The sequence below is a fragment of the Micrasema longulum genome, unplaced genomic scaffold (genome assembly GCF_059751315.1).
Source record: "Micrasema longulum isolate JH-2025_06_02 unplaced genomic scaffold, ASM5975131v1 h1tg001659l, whole genome shotgun sequence".
Lineage (NCBI taxonomy): Eukaryota > Metazoa > Arthropoda > Insecta > Trichoptera > Brachycentridae > Micrasema > Micrasema longulum.
Window position 1 is genome coordinate 29,851 of NW_028278838.1, and position 21,771 is coordinate 51,621.

Below are 21,771 nucleotides of genomic sequence, written 5' to 3' on the forward strand. Positions count from 1 at the left end.
TTACCGACCTTATAGTTTTATGTTTTATCCACAGGCTCGCTAGTCGTCGAGTAAATTTATTTTATTGTGTTGAAATGTTTTTAATTTTTATTAAAGTTAACAAATTCGACCTAATACCAACAAATATTTTTATTTTAATGTTTTTATGCGAACCATTTGCGTGGTTTTTTAACTAGATGTCAAAAATAAACTGTGAATCGAATTAGGGTTGTACCTACTCGAATCATTCGGTTATTCAAATCATCAATCCTTAGGTCGATTTTATATTAGATAAATATTTTAAACACCAATAATCAAATATTTAAATTCAATTTCAATTTATTTATTTAATACGTTTATGTACATTGCAAAAATATATTAATGGCACATAACACGAAAAAAAATTGCGGTACAATTTAAATGTGATAAAGTGGTAAAATAAGTGTAAAAGAAAGCTTTCAGGTTCAGTGGTGAAATACAGCGTCTATTGCCAAATAATAAAAAAATACATGCAATACAAAATAAAAACAAAAAAGTATTTGACAATGAATTGAATTGCATGAAAATAATCATTGAAGTATAGAAATTGAAAAAAATAAATTTTCAGGCGTTGCCTAGTATGTAGGTGAAATAATCGAATGAGATGAATCTCACCCGCATAAATAAAGGTTTCAGCTCTTTAACTTCACAAACATCAACAGATGAAAGAATTGAAGGAATATAGATGTTCAAATATGGTAAGGGCAGAATGGTGAATGTTACAGTGTGTAAAGTGGCCACTTAAACCACCCAATGGCAGGTCACAAGCCCTGTTCTTCATATCTGTTGTAATACTTAACTGTTTTAATTTTACTTGTCGGCTTCGTGGTGTAATGGTCAGCGCGTCTGCCTACCATGCAAAGGTCTTGGGTTCGATTTGCGACATGGTTGATAAGAAATATTCATTTAAAAAAGGGTGTTTTCACTCATAATATTTCCATAGTCCCCCCTGGACTGGTACCTGAAGCGTAAATCTGATCACCTTACCTTCATGTAACGTGGCTACTTAAACCAGCCAATGAGATGTATAGATGCCTAGACTTCTATAGTACCTTCTCTAAAATGTTCCTCATCTCTGTTGTAATATGTTAGCTTTACCATTTAGTTTTACTTTTGATGCTTATTTTCAATTTAAATTTGGAAAAAAACGGACACAATTTGTGTTGTTGACACCGAATACAACTACACATTTATTAGATTAAATTCCTTTGTTTAATAGCGACGAATTCGACAAATTTGTTATTTAATTATCTAATTACCAACGTAAAGATGGCGCCTATGTATTGCTTAATAATTAAGTAATGTAATTGTGTCTCTTTGCCAATGGCTACACTCATAGAAATAGTGAACGATATCCGATAATACTATTTCCCTAAAGGCTACAGCTGACATGTTGTTTACGGAATTGTTACTAAATTTCGACAGGTAAGAACACTAATTAAGCGCATCGAGGGATAGTAATTTGTTTCAAAACTATTGACGCATGTCATATTTAGCTGCATATTAATTACGCATTTCGTAAAACGCTTCTTTTGAACATTTAATTATAATTATACCCAAATTATACTTTGTTTTCTGAAATAATACTATGCTGAGTTTTGAGCTCTGGCGTATAATAAATAGACACGGCACTCCAACGACGTATAATGAAATAAATAAATAAACCTTTATAGTACACATATTTCATGTTGGTTTACGTTTTACAAACCTAACATAGAAAAGTCAATTATTTATTTTTAAACTTGTGAACAACTTCATGAATTGCTCTGTACTTACTAGTTTTTTTTAATATCTTGTTCCCAACTGGACAAAACTCCAAATTATAATACATTCAATATCCCGATTATTATTCTAATGGATAACTTATATAGCGCCATTTTTATAATATAATAACTCAAGGGCGCTTTACAAAGTATTTATATAAGGAAATAAATTTAATTACAACTTTAAAACAATTAACTTTGTTATGCTACGGTTTTATTCAAATGATTTAGAGAACAAGTGGGTTTTAAGTTTTTACCGAAACATCACTTTACTCTTACAGTTTCGCATTTCTGCTGGGAGAGCATTTCATGCCGTAGGGCCTGCGACCGCAAATGCGCGTTCACCGTACTTAGTGCGCTGTTTGCGTAGAGGTATTTTTTCTCGCCGTAGACGTAGCTGATCTAAGCGGAAGACGCCTGTCAGCTAGTTCATCTAGAATGCATAGTTCCCTTAGATATTCCGGAGCAGAGTTGTGCAGTGATTTATACATAAGCCATTAGAATTTGTATTTCACCCTCTGTGGAAAACTTGGCCAGTGTTATTCCCGAAGTAGTGGAGTGATATGACTGAACTTAGGGATTATGAAAATAAGTCTCGCTGTAGCATTTAATACAGACTGTAGGCGAGTCATTTTGTTCATTGGTAGACCTGCGTAGTTACTATTACAATAATCGACTCTATAGTCCTTAAAATATAGCTTAATTAGAATGACATTTGTCAGAAAAAGTGACGAAATAACTTTGTAGGAACGTCTAAGGAGTAAGGAGTCTGTATTGACACACGAAAAATCATTTGTATCTGGCGTGTTAATTTTTTTTAATACAATGCTTAAACACATAAATCAACATAAATATATAAAATCAGCTTTAAAACTAAAAAAAAAAACTAAAATAAACTTAATTATTAACGACGCTCTTACAAGGTTACACCATTTTGCAAAAACGTTAGAGATGGGACAAATTGATCTATGTAAATTGATCGAATAAAAAAATCATTCAATTGATGTTGTTCATGAAAAAAGTATAAATGTCTTATTTTTTCGTGAATAATTGTGTTAAACACACGGCTTGTTTTTGCGTTTTTGTATCAATTTTTGGAAACTTTCTAGTTTCATGATTGCATGAAATAACTGATAAAACCGATCTGATCAGTGATCGGTAATTTCCCATCACTAATGTCATTAGTTTGACAGCTGTCATTCTAATCAAGCTATATTTTAAGGACTATAGACACTACAAACGCATTTATTAATTGACGGGCGGCATGAACCGGCAAATTTTTAAGTATGTATTTACTTTTTCTCAGCTAGAAGCATGAACGTATCGTTCTACTAATTTGAGCGTTAAGAGAAATGTCAGAATTAAGTAAAGCTCTGGTTTCCTAGAAAAACGGTGCCGATATCTTAACGGCCGTATGAACGGTGATGCGGTGAACGGCCGCCGAAACGGTGACTAGAGAGTGGTTTCCTAGGAAAACGTTGTCATATCTGGCGGCCACGACAGCTTATCTGTCAAAAATATGCCCTAGAATGCGATCTGTCATATTTGTCATTATTTATGAATAGTTTGTCACAGTTTTATTTAATTTTAAACAATTTCGAAGGCACGCGACCTTCTCGTGCACGAAAATTGTATCAAAAAAGAGTTAACTCTTTTTATGATTGTTAAGACAATGAATTCAAGGAGAAAAACGATTTTCGAAGTAAAATATGAGGCGCATAATTACTCTAGTAAAAATCGATTTAGAAGGACACAAACGAGATGAGAAAATACCAGTAAAACTCCAGGGCCTAGCTGCTATTCGGTCTTGGGGTAGACTCACAGTAATTTAACGGTGGGTAAAGCGGTACTCCCTACATCGGGTAGTGCCGTATCCTGAATTGTGATATATAAATTGTATATCGCCCTTGAGGTGATTTTCACAAAAATGGCGCTATATAAATTATCCAACTATATATATATATATATCGAGGATTCCAAACAACAGAAGTAAACTCAAGATGGCTACGAACGTATGCATTTTATAGAATTTTGAGAGATGCGGTTGTTTTGAATGGTTGAGGTATGTTTATATATTATTAATACGAAATATTGGAAAATGATTACCTTAATTCTGGTGGTATATTTACGTATGTACGACTTTGTTCTAGGTGTCACATAAAGGATTAAATAGACACGTTACTAGGGCGAAGAATACAGTTCTGTGCAATGACGTAAAATAAAGTTATTTTTGTGAAATAGAACCAGAATCCAGGACGTGTGTTTTCGACTCGCCGACTACTCTCAGGTGAAAATCCTGGAAAAGGAAATCGGGTTGAGAAGTCCGCATCGTAGTGCTGTAGTTGGCGTTTTCGCCTACCGTTTTTGAGTTCCCGGGTTCGATTTCTGACCCGATCAACGTAATATATTTATGCTTAGTTTGTTTGTACGCATGATTTTGGCTGTTTTTTCCTTGACTCGATATTTTGCCAGATCTAGGAATACCAGCGTACGAAGGGAATGATTTCTACATGAAAGAAGCAAAAGACATGGCCAACGTGTTGCAGAGAATGATTTCTGACGGTAAGTCATTTTAGTATTATTTCAATTGGTGTAAAAAGTTTTTTAAATTTTTTAGACATCAAAGTGAAAGGGGTCTAAAAAATTACATTTTGGATCACATTGAACGTAAAAATTATTAAAAAGATATTCCATACTACTTTTGTCCCTCAACCGAGGTTTGAAGTTTATAACTGTCTGAACATTTCGTTAATTATCAATTTTGATAAAATTATTTTTGTTTGTAAAGATATAATTTAATCACATTACAAATTCGAACACGTTTTAAAACCATCGAAATGCAAAAAGTTTACATGCCGCGGAACTAAATGAAATAAAGGTTTCAGTTCTTTAACTTCACAAACATCAACAGATGGAAGAATTGAAGGAATATAGATGTTTAAATATAGGCAGAATGGTGAATGTTACACAGTGTGTAAAGTGGCCACTTAAATCAGCCATTGACAGGTGATAAGCCCTGTAGATGCCTAGACTTCTATATTACCTTCTCTTAAATGTTCTTCATCTCTGTTGTAATATGTAAATGAATTATTTATTTAAAAAGGGTGTTTTCACACAAGAATGTTTTATAGTCCCTGGGCTGGTACCTGAAGCGTAAGACTAATCATCTTAGCTTCATGTAACAAAAATATCAAGATACGCTGCGATTGGCGTACCAATGCAGTGCTCTATGCACCATTAGGTGCGGAAAGGGAATGATGAAGATTACAATGGAATATCGTTTTATGGGCTATATTGAAAGGTTGTTTGGTTATTGATCACAGGAACATTATTTTTTGAAGCTTTCCTAATGTGTCATATTTCCATATTATTTACTTTTAACCCTTTATTAAGTATGCATCTGTAAGATTTTGACTCCTGTATCTTAATTAAAGTCATGATTCAAATTGATTGATTTGAGAATTTGGAGAAATTGTTTTAAAATGATTTCTAATTCATTTTTTTTCATAGGTTTCCAATTTGGACTTCCAGAAACGGTTGACATGATTTTGGAGCCAGGAATATGGTGAGTGAACTGTTTTTTTAATATAAAAAAATATATGTTCCCCCAACATACGACACACTGAGATGGCGAGAGTGATGGTAAGACCGGAGAAGAACATGCAAGAAAGACTTGTTATGACAACGTTAGTGAAATCCTCAAATGAATTGATCAATGTTAAAAATGAAAAAATATTTTTTATGTAAGATTATTTAAAAATACATAAATTTTAGTCCTCATTCAAAATCAAACAAAAAGAACTAATCTAACAAATAACTTAACGTAGAAAATCGTTACAGCTATTTTAGTTCCATGTTAAAAGAAGACTAGTCCATTGACAAGTTCCATTTTAACATGGAATTACAATAAAGCATTTTGTTATAGTAGGGCCAATTTAATAGGTCACATTTGACACTTCATCAAAATTCAACAACATAACCTTGTAAAGGCGGTAGTAAAATATTATTTATTTTTTCAACCTTAGATCTGCACAATTGCTTAACTTTTTTCAATTACGATTACATATTTATTGTAATAATGACAAAAGAAGGTAATTTTATGATTTACTTTCACTAATAAACCATTCTAAACATAATAAACTTTTTCTGTTCTAAACGTCGTTACAATGTTGCATCAGTGAACCCTTTTTCTTTTTAAACACTAGGGATGTTACACAGAAAAATCGAATTGATTGATTTGGTGTTTATTTTGTAGAACTCCATATTTAAACTTATAATTAGAAATCAAACACTGATTTGAGTCTACTGAACAGTATTCAGTGTTCAGTAGACTCAAATCAGTGTTTGATTTCTAATTATAAGAAAAATCGAATGTTGATAGTTTTGTTAAATTATGTACATATCTTATTTTGTTCCTTAAATTTAAGATAGAAAATAATAATGGGACAGGGATTCGACTTATGATTTTGAAAATAAAATTACAGTACCCATAAGTACTTTTCATAGCAACTGAATTCAATTGACATATATTATGTTTGAAGTCCGAATCGATTCATTCACTTTAATCGATGTTTTTAAGCAGGTTACCTCACTATGAAGCTAAAACCGACAAATGTCAAATGTGACCTATTAAATTGGCCCTACTATAAGTGTCAGTAGTGGCAGAGTGTCCTGGCAACACGACAGCTGCCAGTTTAGTAGTCTTACTTTAAAAACCCAACGTGACATGCTGCAGGATATTTAAGCCATTTCAACATGGATAAAGCGGAGAATCCGACGAGAAAGCTGAAACAGACCGTCGAATGTGATCACGATGTTGACGAGATGGTAGAAAATAAATGAGAACTATAAATCATTCTAGAATATTTGTCATTATTTTTATATTGAATTCATTTGCGATTCACTGCAATCTATCGAATCTTATGAATCACTCAGCAATCATACTAATGATCAACCCTTCAAAATGTTATCTACACCAAATTAACCTAATAATTACGATTCAATTGGTAATGCCACTTTTGAGATAGAAGAGGTAACAAAATATTTGCTTAACATTAACTCAAACAAGGAAAGATGAAATGATGAGATTGCTCCTTTTTTTGCGCCCTCACTGTCATTACCCTTGTACTAGAAGTGGTAAATAAAATGGTAATTGCTGTTTTAAAACAGTTAGCCTTCCGAAACATTTAAAACAGTTTTACAAAAAAAATTGAATCGTTTAAAAAAAACGAAAACTATATCACCTTTCAGCTTTCATATATCAACTTTAAAATATCTAAATTTTGTAAACGGGGTCTAGAATTCCATTCGTCTATGCGCTTAGTAGCTGCAAGGCGTGTTGTAATCTTACTCCTTTTTATTATTCAAATTATTTTTTTTTTAATACACTAAATTTATTTGTCAATTTTTAAAATGTGTAAATGGGGGCTAAATTTCTAACTGTCTATGCGCTCTGCAGCTGCACGACGTCCTGTAATCTAGCTCCTATCTGTTATAATTTTTGATTGATCTTAATTGAAAACGAGGAACTAGAATCCCAACCGTCCATGCGCTCTGTAGCTGCAAGATGTGCTGGGATATTTATTAATTGTACAGCGCCCTTGAGGTGATTTTCACAAAAATGGCGCTGTATAAATTATCCAACTATATATACACCAAGCGCAGAAGTAAATACAAAAATACATTTTGCTTACCGCGCTTCGCCCTAATTTAAAATCTTTATCCATAATACCCACTATTCGTATTGTTATCTCCCAAGGAAGAAGAACATACACATTTACACATGAAATCTCCCCGGCTCATCTTCCCTCCGCCCTCACCCGCGCAGTCCCATGAACGTGTGCATCCTTTTTCTGTTTCTTAAAATATTCGAAATTTTAAACAGCACGAAGTCGTTAGTCGTTACCGTTAACAAACAACACCAAAAACTGAAGGTGTTTCCACAACGGAGAAGCATATAAAACTGAAACAGTATCATTCAATAGAATCTGTTCAAAAAAAGTTCTTAAAGTACCTTTTGTATAAGTTCCAAATTTCTTACCACGTTCAAATTCAAATTACGAGCAACTTCTAACTCTTTTTCATTTTAATTCTCTGATAAAACGCCGCGTTGTTTTCGATATAAAATTTCTGTATAAAATATTAAACTACAAAGTAGATACTAACCTTCTAAATAAAATACAAATAAATGCGGGATTGAGAACACTCAGACATCGGGAAATATTTAAACTGACTTTGTTTTCAAATAATGCTACATACCACACACCTATGGCCCGCATGTGTCGGGAATATAATATATACTGCCGAAACAATAAAATTGACATTTTTCATGATCAACACTCAGCTTTTGCGAATAATCTCTTAGGAATAAATCTTATTCAATAAGTACACACGTACAACTTATTTTTTATTGCATTGTATCCTGTATAAACAAAAATATTAAAAAATATGTATTACAACTTAACGTATAAATCTATTTTGTGTAATTCTGTAATTGAAGATATATATGCATGTTAAATTATTTCGACGAATGCTTTAACTTGTATGTTTTCTAGTATGTATCTTTGTTGAATTACCTAATAAAATAAAATAAAATAAATAAAATAACCATGGCGGCCTCCGTGGTGTAGTGGTCAAGACGTTTGACTCACGCGCGGAAGGTTCCGGGTTCGACTCCCGGTGAGAACACAAAAAATAAAATGTGAATTTCTCAGGCCTGGGTGTTCTGTGATATAATTCACCACTGTAATTGGGCATCTTGGCCTGTTGTGGTGCAAAAAATAATAAAAATAAATAACCAGTTGTAACCTTTGACATCAAAAAGAAAAACGGTAAAACTTTACCATTTTAAATAAACTGTGAGCTTCTTCACCATTTAAAAACAACTACGTTCCAAAAAAACTGTTTGAAAATATGAAAATATAACTAGTGTAATATTTTTTACGTTTTTGCGCCATTCATCCCAACTCCATACAATATAGCCGGAATTTCCATACAGTAATAAGCGAACAATTTCTTTTAAACAACGACTCTGCCATTTGTATAAAAGGAATGCCTAATTTAATGTGTGGCTCAATTTTAGTGTACGCTAGCATAAACAATGTAAGTATTTTTACTGTGCCGTGTAAAATGTATGCGTGCATCAAATAATTAGCGCTGACAATTTCTTTTATATATTAATATTTTAAACTTATAATTAGAAATCAAACACTGATTTGAGTCTACTGAACACTTTATTTTATTTTTACAAATATAAACTTCGTGACAATTGTTTCGCCTTATTAGGGCATTTTCAAACGAATGTGAAGATTATTTGGATTGAATGTCCTTATATAGTTATATAATTCAAGGTACTTAAGTAGAAAATAAAAATAATCTTATAAACTATAGCATGTACATTAATAATAATTGAGGGAAAAACCAATGGTTAAGGGTGAGGCTAAGTGTTTAATAGGTAATGGGGAATTTAGGTATTTATATTTTATTAATATTTTAACGTGGGTAATTTATTGGCGTATTAATATTTTAACATGGGTAATTTATTACAAATGTTAAATCAATAATTTAGTGCATATAATACGCATATAATCCAAATCGAAACATAATTATAGGTTTAAATTAAATGACATTTTGCGAATTTAAGAATCTCTATTTAGTCATGTTATTTTACTAAGTTTATCCCGATTCAATCGGTTATAGAAGTTTTTATCGATTTCATTGCGATTTTCTATTTAAGGATGATTTCCAACAAATAGTCTCTAGAATGTATGATGTATGTCTGGAGAGCGAATTGGCGAGGAACGAATGTAAGTCAAAAGTGATGGTATTTGAAAGGGATAGTGAGGTTACTGACTGCATAATAAATGTAAACAACGATTGTATCGAACAAGTAGAAGAATTTGTGCATCTGGAAAGCATGTTTTCAAGAGATGAAAGAGTTGAAAAAGATGTTGAAAGGAGAGCGAATGCGGGCAACAAAATAAACGGAGCACTAAGCACAGTAACTGCTAACAAAAATATGTCAATTGAAGCTTAACAGGCAGTGCACAAAGGAGTTTTAGTCCCAACACTTATTTTTGGAAGTGAAACATGGAACTGGCAGAGGAAGGATGAAAGCCGAGTGAACGCGGTTGAAATGCGATCTCTTAGACGAATGTGTGGGAAATCAATGTATGACAGGGTTACGAACGATGAAATCAGGCCAGAGTGTAAATCTGAGTCAAGTATAATGGATAAGATTAAGAAAGGGTCTCTGAGATCGTTTGGTCACGTAGAACGAATGGACGACGAAAGAATGGTAAAACAAGTATATATGGCAAATATACGGTAACGTGAGACGTGGACGACCAAGGAAGACGTGGCATGATCAAATAAACCAAAATCTTAGGTCTGGTCATGTCAAAAGCAGACAGAACCGAAGGGCATGTATGACAAGATGTATAAATGTGGTAGGAGCTAGGAATGTATGCCGGGATAGACGTATGTGGCGGTCCATTCTCTCTGCCTACCTCTACGGGGAAATGGCGTGATGGTAGTAGTAGTAATTGCGATTTACTTGTTCGAAACGTTTTTTGCGTTTTTCTCGAAAGTGGATTTTTGTGGCGGTTTGGGGATCGCTCGGCAGTACGAATATTTCATTACCTACACGTATTGAAACGTTCATCGAAAAAATCCTCGTGTTGACCCTGCGAAGGTCCCATAGAATATCAAGCTTCCGTTTGTGGGGGATCATCAGGCAGACATTTAGCGGGTCACAGGGCAAATCAAGATAATAAACAAAACGTTGAGTTCACAATAAGCAACGAACGTTCCGTGATGTTGAACACAGATAACATTATTTTGAAAATGAAACGGGAGCTCAAAATTACGCGTTGCGTAGATAAGGCTTTGAAATAAAAAATGCGGAGTTCCTTTTGTTGATATTTTTACGCGTTGCTTCTTTTAAACTGAAAAAATTAACAAATATTTTTTTCCCACATAGTTTTTCTGACATTCTCTGGCAGATAACTCTCGTAGCTGGTATGCCAAACGCTCTCGTGGCCGTATTATCTCGTGTATTTACGTACAAAATACACGAAAAGAACTGTTTCCTCGTGCCACGAGAGTAGTTCAGAATAGCACCCCGTGCCTCGATTATGAACGCTATCTTCATCTGTATATATCGAGACGGTATACTAAACTTCTGTACTATCTGTATCTTACATCGGTATGTTCTACCTACTTGTCATATCCACATCATATGAATGAAACAAGCCAATAAATGACCGCTAACAATTAGTCCGCGTTACTAACGTCAGTCATTACCATTTAAAATAGTTCTCATTTATATTTTAAATAGGATTCTGTGGTAGAAAGTGCCCACTTCAAAGCGATCATAAACTCCAATAAATCCCAATCCAAGCAAAAAAGCTCGCCTGAACAAGACTTGTGACATATGCTTAACGATCGTCTGTATTTATCTACCGAGCGACTACAAAGCCGGCTCCTTTAAAGTCTCGGTACGTACACTCCGGAAGAAAGTAAAACAAACGGAAAACACATAAAAACTTATTTATTTTTTACATTGGTAACCTTTTATGGCTAGATGCTCTTGTATGTTAATAGGGCAGCATCTAGCTAGTCTAGCCACTGCATCTAGCCACTCGTTTCCGAAACTGACAGTTATGTCAGAATTTAAATTCGACTTCAAAAATTTACTTATTTCACTTTCATTTTTTTAATAGGCTTTTAAGAAAAGTAAGAAAAGTGCCAACCTCAAAACGCTTAAAAATTTAAATAAATCATAATTAAAGGAAAAATTGCTCGGTGGAACAAAATTTTTGACACTGTTAATGCGTAGATAAACGTATCGAGGGGTTCTAGACCCGTCGATACAAACCGATGTACTCACATCAAAACTCGATGGTGGGGGGATCGGTAGCGTATCTTAGTAATCGGTCGAGAGAATTTTATCTTCAACTATGACGTCATACTGAAGCTATGTCACTTGAGTGCGTAGATATGTGTACCGAGACGTACGCTTCCCCTTGTAATATATCGATGAACTTACCCAGAACTTGAAGGTGGGGGGTCAGTAGTGTATCTTTGTAATCGCTCGGGAGAATTTATCTTCAACTTTACCGCCATGGTGAAAATGTTTCAAGTCTCGATTGGATGCCCCCCCCAATCGTTTCTCTTATTTTGCTAATAAATAAATAAGCACATCGTTGCAAAGAAAATATAAATAATGAATTTATTGCCGACTCAAACATATTTTATTAATTTATTGTTATAGCAGACCGTCAATGTTTGGCGTATAAATTCTTCAAATGTCACTTCGTCTTTTATTTTCAATGTCACATTTCTTTTCCATTATACATTTAAATATTTACGTAGCTCTATTTGCGTAGCAAAAATAATCATAACATAATTTATTTATTTACTTAAAGGCAGTTTATTACACTTTATTTGAGACATATGTCCCAACTCCATGTGACTAAAAGTCCTGTGTTGAGATGGGACGAGCAATTAGTTGACATAGACACATGAGTATATCATCACAAATATTTTATTTGATCAGAAACACAACAATATATGGCACAACAATATGGTAAACAGTAAACTCAAACATTCGGAAAAGTTTCCCACTCAAATCCCTCCCACTAAGGAAAATCCAGTCCTCAACTCCTCTCTTGAAATAGTTTTTGTCCTTGAGAGCTTAATACGCTCTTCCAAAATATTGGACACTCTCGGTGCGATAAAGAAGAGATGTCTCTGAACAAAAGTCGTTCGGGTTTTGGGTATGACATAATTCGTGTTCCGGGAAAACCTCGTACGAACATTCATCCACAAACCAAATTTTTAATACTTTTAATTAGCTTAGAACAAAAACGATTATTTTTTTCTGTTTTCAATGCCCGTCGCTCCATTTTGCTTACGCATATAATATTAAAAATTGCAAAAGATTTTAACGTGTTTTGAAAAATAACGTTTTGATACGGACCATCAATTTTATTTATCATAACAAGCGCCTTGGCGCAGTTGGTAAGACAGTTCACTATGTTCGATTCCCGCCGATTTCTTCTTTTTCAATGACGTTTAGGATGGCACGATCAGGTTAACGAAGTTAGTCGTAAACTTTATAGCAGCCTGAAATCAAGATAAAGACGTCATACCTTCACCTTGATGGTAAAGTTGAAGAAAAATTATCTTTAATATTTACGCAGATAAACTAACGACCCCCCACCTTCAAGTTTTGGGTAGGTACATCGATTTGAAACAAGGGGAAGCGTACGTTACGGTACACATATCTACGCACTAAAATGACATAGCTTCAGTATGACGTCATAGTTGAAGATAAAATTCTCCCGACCGATTACTAAGATACGCTATCGATCCGCCCCTATCAAGTTCTGATGTAAGTGCATCGGTTTACAACGACGAGTCTATAACCCCTCGATATGTTTATCTACGCATTAAAAGTGATAAAATTTTTGTTCCACCTAACTTTTTTTTTTAATTACGGTTTACTTAATTTTTTTACCGTTTTCAGGTTGGCACTTTTTTTCTTAAAAGCCTATAAAAATATGAGAGACATATAAGTAAATTTTGAATTCGAATTAAATTCTGACAAAACTGTCAGTTTCGGAAACGAGTGGTTAGATGTAAAAAATAATATCGCTAGATTCTGCACTATTAACATATAAGAGTATCAAGGCGAAAGAATGTTGCCAAAAAAATAATGTTATCATATTTTTTTATCTGTTTTACTATCTTCCTGAGTGTATGGAGCCGGCTTTGTAATCGCTCGGTAGATACAGACGATCTTTAAGCACACCAACTTGGTAATTGTCAAAAGTCGGATAAAAGTCATGTTCAAGCGAGCATTTTTTGCTTGAATTGGGAATAATGGGAGTTTATAATCGCATTGAAGTGAGCACTTTTTATCACAGAAGCCTATTTAAAATATAAATGAGAACTATTTAAAATGTTGATCACGTTAAGGAACGCGGACTAATTTGTTGCGGCCATTCATTGGTTTGTTTCGATCATATGATGTCGATATAGCAAGTAGGTAGAACATACCGCGGTAGATACAGATAGTACAGAAGTTAAGTATTCCGTCTCGATATATATAGATGAAGATAGGGTTCATAATTGAAGCCCTGGGCTGGTATTCTGAATAAATCCAAAATCCTACTTCAAAACCGAAACGAAAAGCGAACCAGACTAACCATAGATAAAGCAAGTCAATTACAGAACTTTAAATAATGAATTTCAAATTGATTATTTTTGACAGCCCACCTTACCGCCTACTCAGTTTTAAATAATGTTTCTCATTGTTGAAATATTGTTATTGATATACTACCGGTTTCGAGACGTGCCCGTCTCTTCGTCAGGACAACATGCAAAACCCACTATACACCTTTCATATAATCACCCTCAACCTATTAAACTCAAGCTCCTCCTTTCTTCCTCTCCCTTTTTTTCAACTATTTCTCAAACAACATTAAATATTTTCATTATCTAATCGGTGCATGTTTGTCCTAATCAGTGCATGTGCTCAATACAATGCATGTCGTGATGGTTTTATATTTTTGTGAAACAACGATGAAGGTGTATAGTGGGGTTTGCATGTTGGTTTAATTGGTGTCCCGACGAAGAGACGGGTACGTCACGAAACCGGTAGACAAAGAAAAGTCGGTAAGCGGTTATACACAAATATTAAATAACATTTATTACCCTATTTTACTTCTCACCTCTCTGGCTATCCCTATGCAAAAAATATGTCAATCGGTCGCTCTATTGAGACGTGAAGGAAACACAAATCAACAAACACACTTTCGCATTTATAATATTCGTATGAATATAATATTCTTCTTCTTCTTCTGCAGCCTTATTCTCTCCACTGCTGGATGGCGGCCTCTTCCAAACGTCTCCATTCCTTCCTATCACCCGCTTTCATCATCCACGTTTTACCGGCAATAGAGGCAATATCGTCGACCCATCTTTTCTGTGGCCTTCCAACACTTCTTTTGTTTGCCCACGGTCTCCACTTTATTATTCTGGGTGTCCACACGCCATCATTTTTTCTCGCCAAGTGCTCTACCCACTGCCATTTCAATTTCGCTGCACGATCCCTGATATCCACGACTCCGGTTCGGCGCCTTATTTCTTCATTTCTTATTCTGTCTCTTAGACATACACCGAGCATCTGTCTTTCCATGGATCGTTGCGTGCATTTTAATTTCTGGCTACTGACATGGTTTCTAGTCCATATGTTGTCACCGGCAATATGCACGATTAATATACTTACTATTAATAGACTTGTTATTTTATTCGATTAAAAAAATGAACATAGTACCTGATATTTATTAATAGAAATGTTCCTAGTCATTTTGAAAGTTTTTTCGCTAGGTAGGCACTAAAATAATTCATTGTTTAACATAATATTTTGGTTGCAATATTATTTAGCCTTAATAGCCTTTGTTGAAAAAAAACGCAAATCGACTGAAATCGGTGTAATAATGGTGATTTCAACGATTTTGAAACGGAATTTATTTTTTGCTGATTGCTGGATTTTAAAAATATGTAATATTCGAATATTATTTATAAACTGAATATATTTATGTCAGTATTATTTCTAGTTTCTATTGATAGAATTGTAACAAAACCATTCATATTACCCACCTACATTATTATTCGTCTAAAACACATCATCATCATCGTCATTCCTTTCCGCACCTTATGGGGCATAGGGCACTGCATTGGTACACCTATCGCAGTGTATCTTGACCATTTTTGTTACATAAAGGTAAGGTGATCAGTCTTACGCTTCTGGTACCCAGTCTAGGGACTATGAAATATTCTAGTGTAAAAACGCCCTCTCAAAACACCAAAAACACAAAAACACATGTGAATAGCGGTCACAGGGTGAAAAATATTATTATTAACTATCAAATGTCATTATTATGAAATCAAATTATTCACTGCAATCATAGAATTAAGACTATAATTCTATGATTGCAATGTTGCATTGTTTCTGGACTGGGTCCTAAAGGGTAAGATTGATCGCCTTACCTTCATCTAACAGATAATCGAAATACGCCGCATTTGGTTCATCAATGATGTGCACATAGAATTAAGAATAGTCCAGAAACCGCATAGAGCATAAAACAGAAGGCGACTAAACTACTCATAAATGAGTAGGTTTACGTTTTGACCCATTTGTCTCTTTGTAGACGTCGCTCAGTACGCAACTCCCGATTTTAATTCAACTATGCCGTGTTGTGTCCCTTTAAGGTGTAGAAATACTGCTAGGATCTTAAAGAAACATGATGGGATCACATTTCATGTGTAATTAGCAAATGAATGTGTATGTAGAAAATACATTACTTAAAAGTTGTTTTTATTTTCCATCTGTCAGATTGTCGAAGAAAACAAAATAGACATTTTGTCAGTGTTGCCAAGGTAGTAAATTGTTTTACCCTACTTTGATCATCTTATGAGAGAACTAATGAAAATTGGACCTCGGATTAAATAACTCTGTGGTGGACATTTGACAAACATTATCTTTAAAACATGAAATATCATTTAACATGATAAAAAAAAATCCGTTTTATGTAAAATAAAATCAGTTTTATATTTTAAGGTTAAAGTTGATTAATTCAATTCCTCTTATTAAATGACCTTTTACTAATCTACTCTGTTGTGTCAATCAATGTTTCCGAGTGCACAGTAAAATTTTAGAAAAATTAACAAATTGTTTTTTTTTACCTTACATTTGTGGTGTGATTATATTTTTCCCATCTAGCAACATTACGCGGCGACATCACGAATGCGCGCGGTGAAAGTGGGGCATAGTGGGGGTATTTTTGGACACAGTTGTATTCAAATATGATTCAAATCATACTTGAATACAATTCAAACATGATTCTGGACTATTCTTAATTCTATGGGTGTGCACTCTGCACAACTGGGTTTGGAAAAGGAAATGACTTTGATTACGAATGCCGCAATAGTCGATTATTAGTCAATCGAATTATTATTAGAATTTTGCCTTCGAATACATTCCTAAAATGTTAAAAGTAATAACATCTTTTCGTTTTTGTTGGATCACATTACTGAACGAAGTTATTTTAATGCATACACGTTGCTGAAAGTATTTTAATAAAAATGATAATAATATGCCATGTTTTGCATAAACGACAATAATTATTATTTTCATATTCGTCTGTCAAAAATAGTTAACAATTTGACCGCTGCAGTTCGTTGGCGCTAGTGTTGTTTTGTCGCAATAATACTTCTCAGTTTTCGACTTGTCAGAAAGTATAAGCGTTTGCCGCGGTAGCCTGCGTCGCATTTCATAACTGCATTATCAACACTTATTGTTTATAAAATAATTGTGAACGTCCATAAAACGAGTTTCTTTAACTCCGCTTTAGTGCTATTTCCATATCGCGAGCGATAAGTGACATTAAATAAGTTTTAGTGCGCAGATCTGGCATTGCAAGTTGCCAGTGGTCAGCGAGGAATTTAAAACCAAACGTATTTTGAACCTTTTAGTCGAAAGCGATCGCGTGTTTAATTTGCTTTTTTAAATCAAGATTTTGTAACAATTCGTTACAAGCGAGTGTTTCTTTCGCTTGACTAATTCCAGTGCAAACTTGATGCAAAATAAATCCAGGTAAGTGGTTTATTAACACAACTTTATTAGGATTCGACGTTCAATATTTTGATGGCACGCTTTGAGATTGTTGCAAACGTATTCCTGACAGTACTTGTATAATAACTTATGAACTCTGAGCCTAAGTTCATGTAAACAATTACGATTATCAATCTTTAAACTTACATATAGTGAGAGTTGTCTCGAAGAAAAGTAAATATAATAATTTGAATTGGATATAATAAAAAAAACCTGTTGAATAATATATTTTATATTTAAATGTTTTAATCCATAGAATCATAATAAACCAGAAGACGCGCAGAATCAAGTTATCACACGTCGCACTGTGTCCAAAAATTGCCAAATGTCCCCCCCTCCCCCTGCACGACATCCCACCTGCGCGCATGCGTGAAGTGGCCGCGTAATGTTGCCAAACCGCGAACAATATAATATCATAACTTCTACTACCATCACGCCATTTCCCCGTAGGGGTAAGCAGGGAGAATGGACCGCCACACACGTCTATCCTGCCATACATTCCTAGCTTCTTCAACGTTCATACATCTTGTCATACATGCCCTTCGGTTCTGTCTACTTTTGACATGACCAGACTTAAGATTTTGGTTTATCTGATCATGCCACGTCTTGCTTGGTCGTCCTCGTCTCGCGTTACCGTTCATTTTCGCCATATATACATTTTTTACCATTCTTTCATTGTCCATTCGTTCCACATGACCAAACCAGATAATTAATCGTTCTTAATTAAACTTGACTCAGATTTACACTCATAACACAATTATATAATATATGTTATACCACAAAAAAATATTTTACTGACGGGACAAAAAAAATGAACAGGTACTGTACGGCATACTAAAAAAATAATTAAATAATCATTTAGTAATAAAGTAAAATTAATTCATTCCCATTCCGCACCTAATGGTGCATAGGGCACTGAATTGGTACACCTATTGCAGCGTATCTTGATCATTTTTTGATACATGAAGGTAAGGCGATGAGTCTTACGCTTCATTACCAGTCCAGGGGGGACTATGAAAATATTCTGTGTGAAAACACCCTTTTTTAAATTAATATTTCTAATCGACCATGTCGCAAATCGAACCCAAGACCTCTACATGGTAGGCAGACGCGCTGACCATTACACCACGAGGCCGACAAGTAAAATTAAAACAGTTTCGAGAATCAATATAGACGTCTAGGCATCTACAGTCATTGGCTGGTTTAAGTGGCCACTTTACACACTGTGTAACATTCGCCATTCTGCCCTTAGCATATTTGAACATCTGTACTCCTTCAATTCTTTCATATGTTGATGTTTGTGAAGTTAAAATGCTGAAAACTTTATTTATCATGGCCGCTCAAAATTGTTAACATGCGGCGTCACCTATATTTAAGTATGTATAATATATAAACATAACGTTTTTAATTTTTTACATTTGACTGGATTTTTCATCTGTTATATCCAAAGTTCGTTACCAACTCTCCTACCGTGAACAAATCTCTCAAACTTCTCGGTTTTATCAATAGAATGACGACGGACTTCAAAAGTATTAATACCATCAAAACTCTTTATTGCTCACTCTAGTCCTTAAAATATAGCTTGATTAGAATGACAGCTATCAAACTAATTCCATTAGTGATGGGAAATTACTGATCACTATATGATTTATTGTTTCAGCATTTACTTTGTGGAAAATCATTTTGAATTCATTTAAAATAAAACACTTTGTAAATTTACCACACAAGAGTTTAATACATTAAAACACGACTAGTTTCGGGTAATCAGTATTACCCATCCTCAGGTGTAAATATAAACTAAACGAGTCATGCGTTAAACATATTCTTGGCACATTTTGTTGTCCTGTCAGAAATTGTATTATATTTAAGTTGTGTACGTAATTTTTTAAATTTATTTTTTTAAAAGTTTTATTCATTTTAACAAATAAGTAACATACAAAATTGTATTTTTGTTCCCGCAAAGCCGAAGCTTGTCTGCGGCTTACATTACATTAAAAAATATATATAAGTAAGTACATAGTTTAATAATAATTAAAGAATATCATATATTTATACACTTAAGTTTCACTTGCTATTAAATAATTTTTTGACTATTTTTTTAAATGAAATTAGGTTTTTTTCTTCACGATTTTTAGTTGGTATTAAATTGAACAGTTTTGGTACTACACTACCCATTGTTCTGTCACCATAGTAGTTTTTCTGTCGTGGTACCATCACCTGCTGTGCCGATACTTGTCATGATCTGGTGGTTTATTTTGGATTTAAATTTGCAATCGAGGAAATGATCTTTCACTATCTTATACTGACACTGTTTGTTAATTGGCAAAACGTTAACAAAATCAAATAATATTTTAGTGTTGTCTTTTGCCTCATTCTTTATTTTTACAGGTACGATATTTTTTAAAATTTGTACCTGTAAGTTCAAGACTCTATCCGTATAAGATTTAAAACTTAGTCCCCATATTCTTAATCCATATTGAATAATTGGGTCAACTAGCCCCAAGTAAACTAGTCTCAGCACTGGGTATGGTATGTATGGTTTTAAATGGTACATGTTAAGTAGGCAAACTCTTAGCTTATTACAAACTGTTTTTATCTGTTCTTCCCAATTGAAAGTGGAATCTATAATAATACCTAAATACTTATATATTGATACGTGATCTATTTTTGTGCATTTGCAGTCTTGTAGATTGATATGCAAGCATCCGTGAGTGTGTGCTGTGCGTTGGTGTAAATTTATGTGCCGTGAGTTGGTGCTGTGCTAGGTTTATGTTTTTGTAATAACAATGTAATTATACTGATATAGCACTGTGTGCACAAAAAACTAAAATAAAATAAAAGAGTAAAATTGGAACAATACTTAAATACTTGAATTCTCAAAACAGGGATTTGAGAGTATACCTACGATCATAGAATTAAGAACAGTCCAGAAACCGCATACGCACATCAAACAGAACGTGACTCAACTACTCATAAATTAGTAGGTTTACGTTTTGACCCATTAGTTTCTTTGTAGACGTTGCTCAGTACGCAACTCCTGATTCGAATTCAACTATGCCGTGTTGTGTCCTTTTAAAGTGTAGATACACTGCTACGATCTTAAAGAAACAGGATGGTATCACATTTTATGTGCAATTAGCAAACGAATGTTTAAGTAGCCAATGCATTACTTTAAAATTGAATTATTTTTCCGCCTGCCAGATTGTCGAAGAAACAAAATGGAAATTTCGTTAGTGTTGCCAAGGTAGTAAATTTTTAACCCTTCTTTGCGTGGTAGTCATTTGACCGACATTATCTTTAAAACATCAAATATTCTAACAAATCAAATATAAAAATATCATTACAACATTTGAGTTTGTCCAAATTTTCGTAGACAAAAGACTGGATTTCACCCCCTCGGGGGTCATTAAGATTAACAAATTACAACAGGGATGGAGAATACCTTAAATAAGGCAATATGGAAGTCAAGGCATTAACAGGGCTTATGACCTGTCATTTGTTTTCAGGCGTTGCCTAGTATGTGAAATAATTCAGTCAGATGAATCTCTTCACAACAATAAAGGTTTCAGCTCTTTAACTTCACTAAAATCAACAAATGGAAGAATTGAAGAAATATGGATGTTCAAACATAGGTAAAATGGTGAATGTTACACAGTGTGTAAAGTGGCCACTTAAACCGGCCAATGACAGGTCATAAGCCCTGTAAATGCCTTGATTTCCATATTCCCTTATTTAAGGTATTCTCCATCCCTGTTGTAATTTGTTAATAAAAATATCAGTTTTATGTAAAATAAAATTTGTTTTATATTTTAAGCTCAAAGTTCATTAATTCAATTACTCTTATTTAATGACCCTAGACTCATCTACTCTGTTGTGTAAATCAATGTTTCTGAGTGCACAATACAAATTTACAAACTGTTTTTTTTTTACCTTACATTTGTGGTATGATTATACTTTTTCCCATCTAGCAACATTACGCGGCGACTTCACGAATGCGCGCGGCGAAAGTGTGTCCAAGTGGGGGAATTATTGGACACAGTCCGATGTATTCAAATATGATTCTACGCTCCTTCTGGAGCTCAATCACAGATGGCTATCGACATGCTAAAAAACGTGCTAAGTATTTGAGCGATCACCACGAACAATCATGAACACGCTGAAGTTAAAGCGGTCGCGTTGCAAAACGCCATAGATAAGTTCCTGTGCGAGATTCAACCAATCCTCTTGAACTGACCGAAGTTGAATTTCGTTTTGCAACGCGACCGCTTTAACTTCAGCCTGTTCATGATTGTTCGTGGTGATCGCTCA

At 34.1% G+C, this 21,771-nt stretch overlaps 1 protein-coding gene across 3 annotated transcripts in view; it reads left to right on the forward strand.

Annotated features, from left to right (window-relative positions):
• fus (epithelial splicing regulatory protein fusilli) overlaps positions 1-21,771 on the forward strand; it is a 98,951-nt gene that overhangs the window by 17,765 nt on the left and 59,415 nt on the right. For 2 of the 3 annotated variants that reach the window (XM_088237159.1, XM_088237158.1), the window contains exon 1: positions 17,083-17,445. In XM_088237159.1, coding sequence (XP_088093285.1) covers positions 17,429-17,445 — 17 coding nt within the window. In that variant the 5' untranslated portion in view covers positions 17,083-17,428. Of the gene's footprint in view, positions 1-4,253; positions 4,344-5,291; positions 5,347-17,082; positions 17,446-21,771 lie in introns of those variants that run through there. The other variant, XM_088237157.1, reaches the window with a different exon arrangement.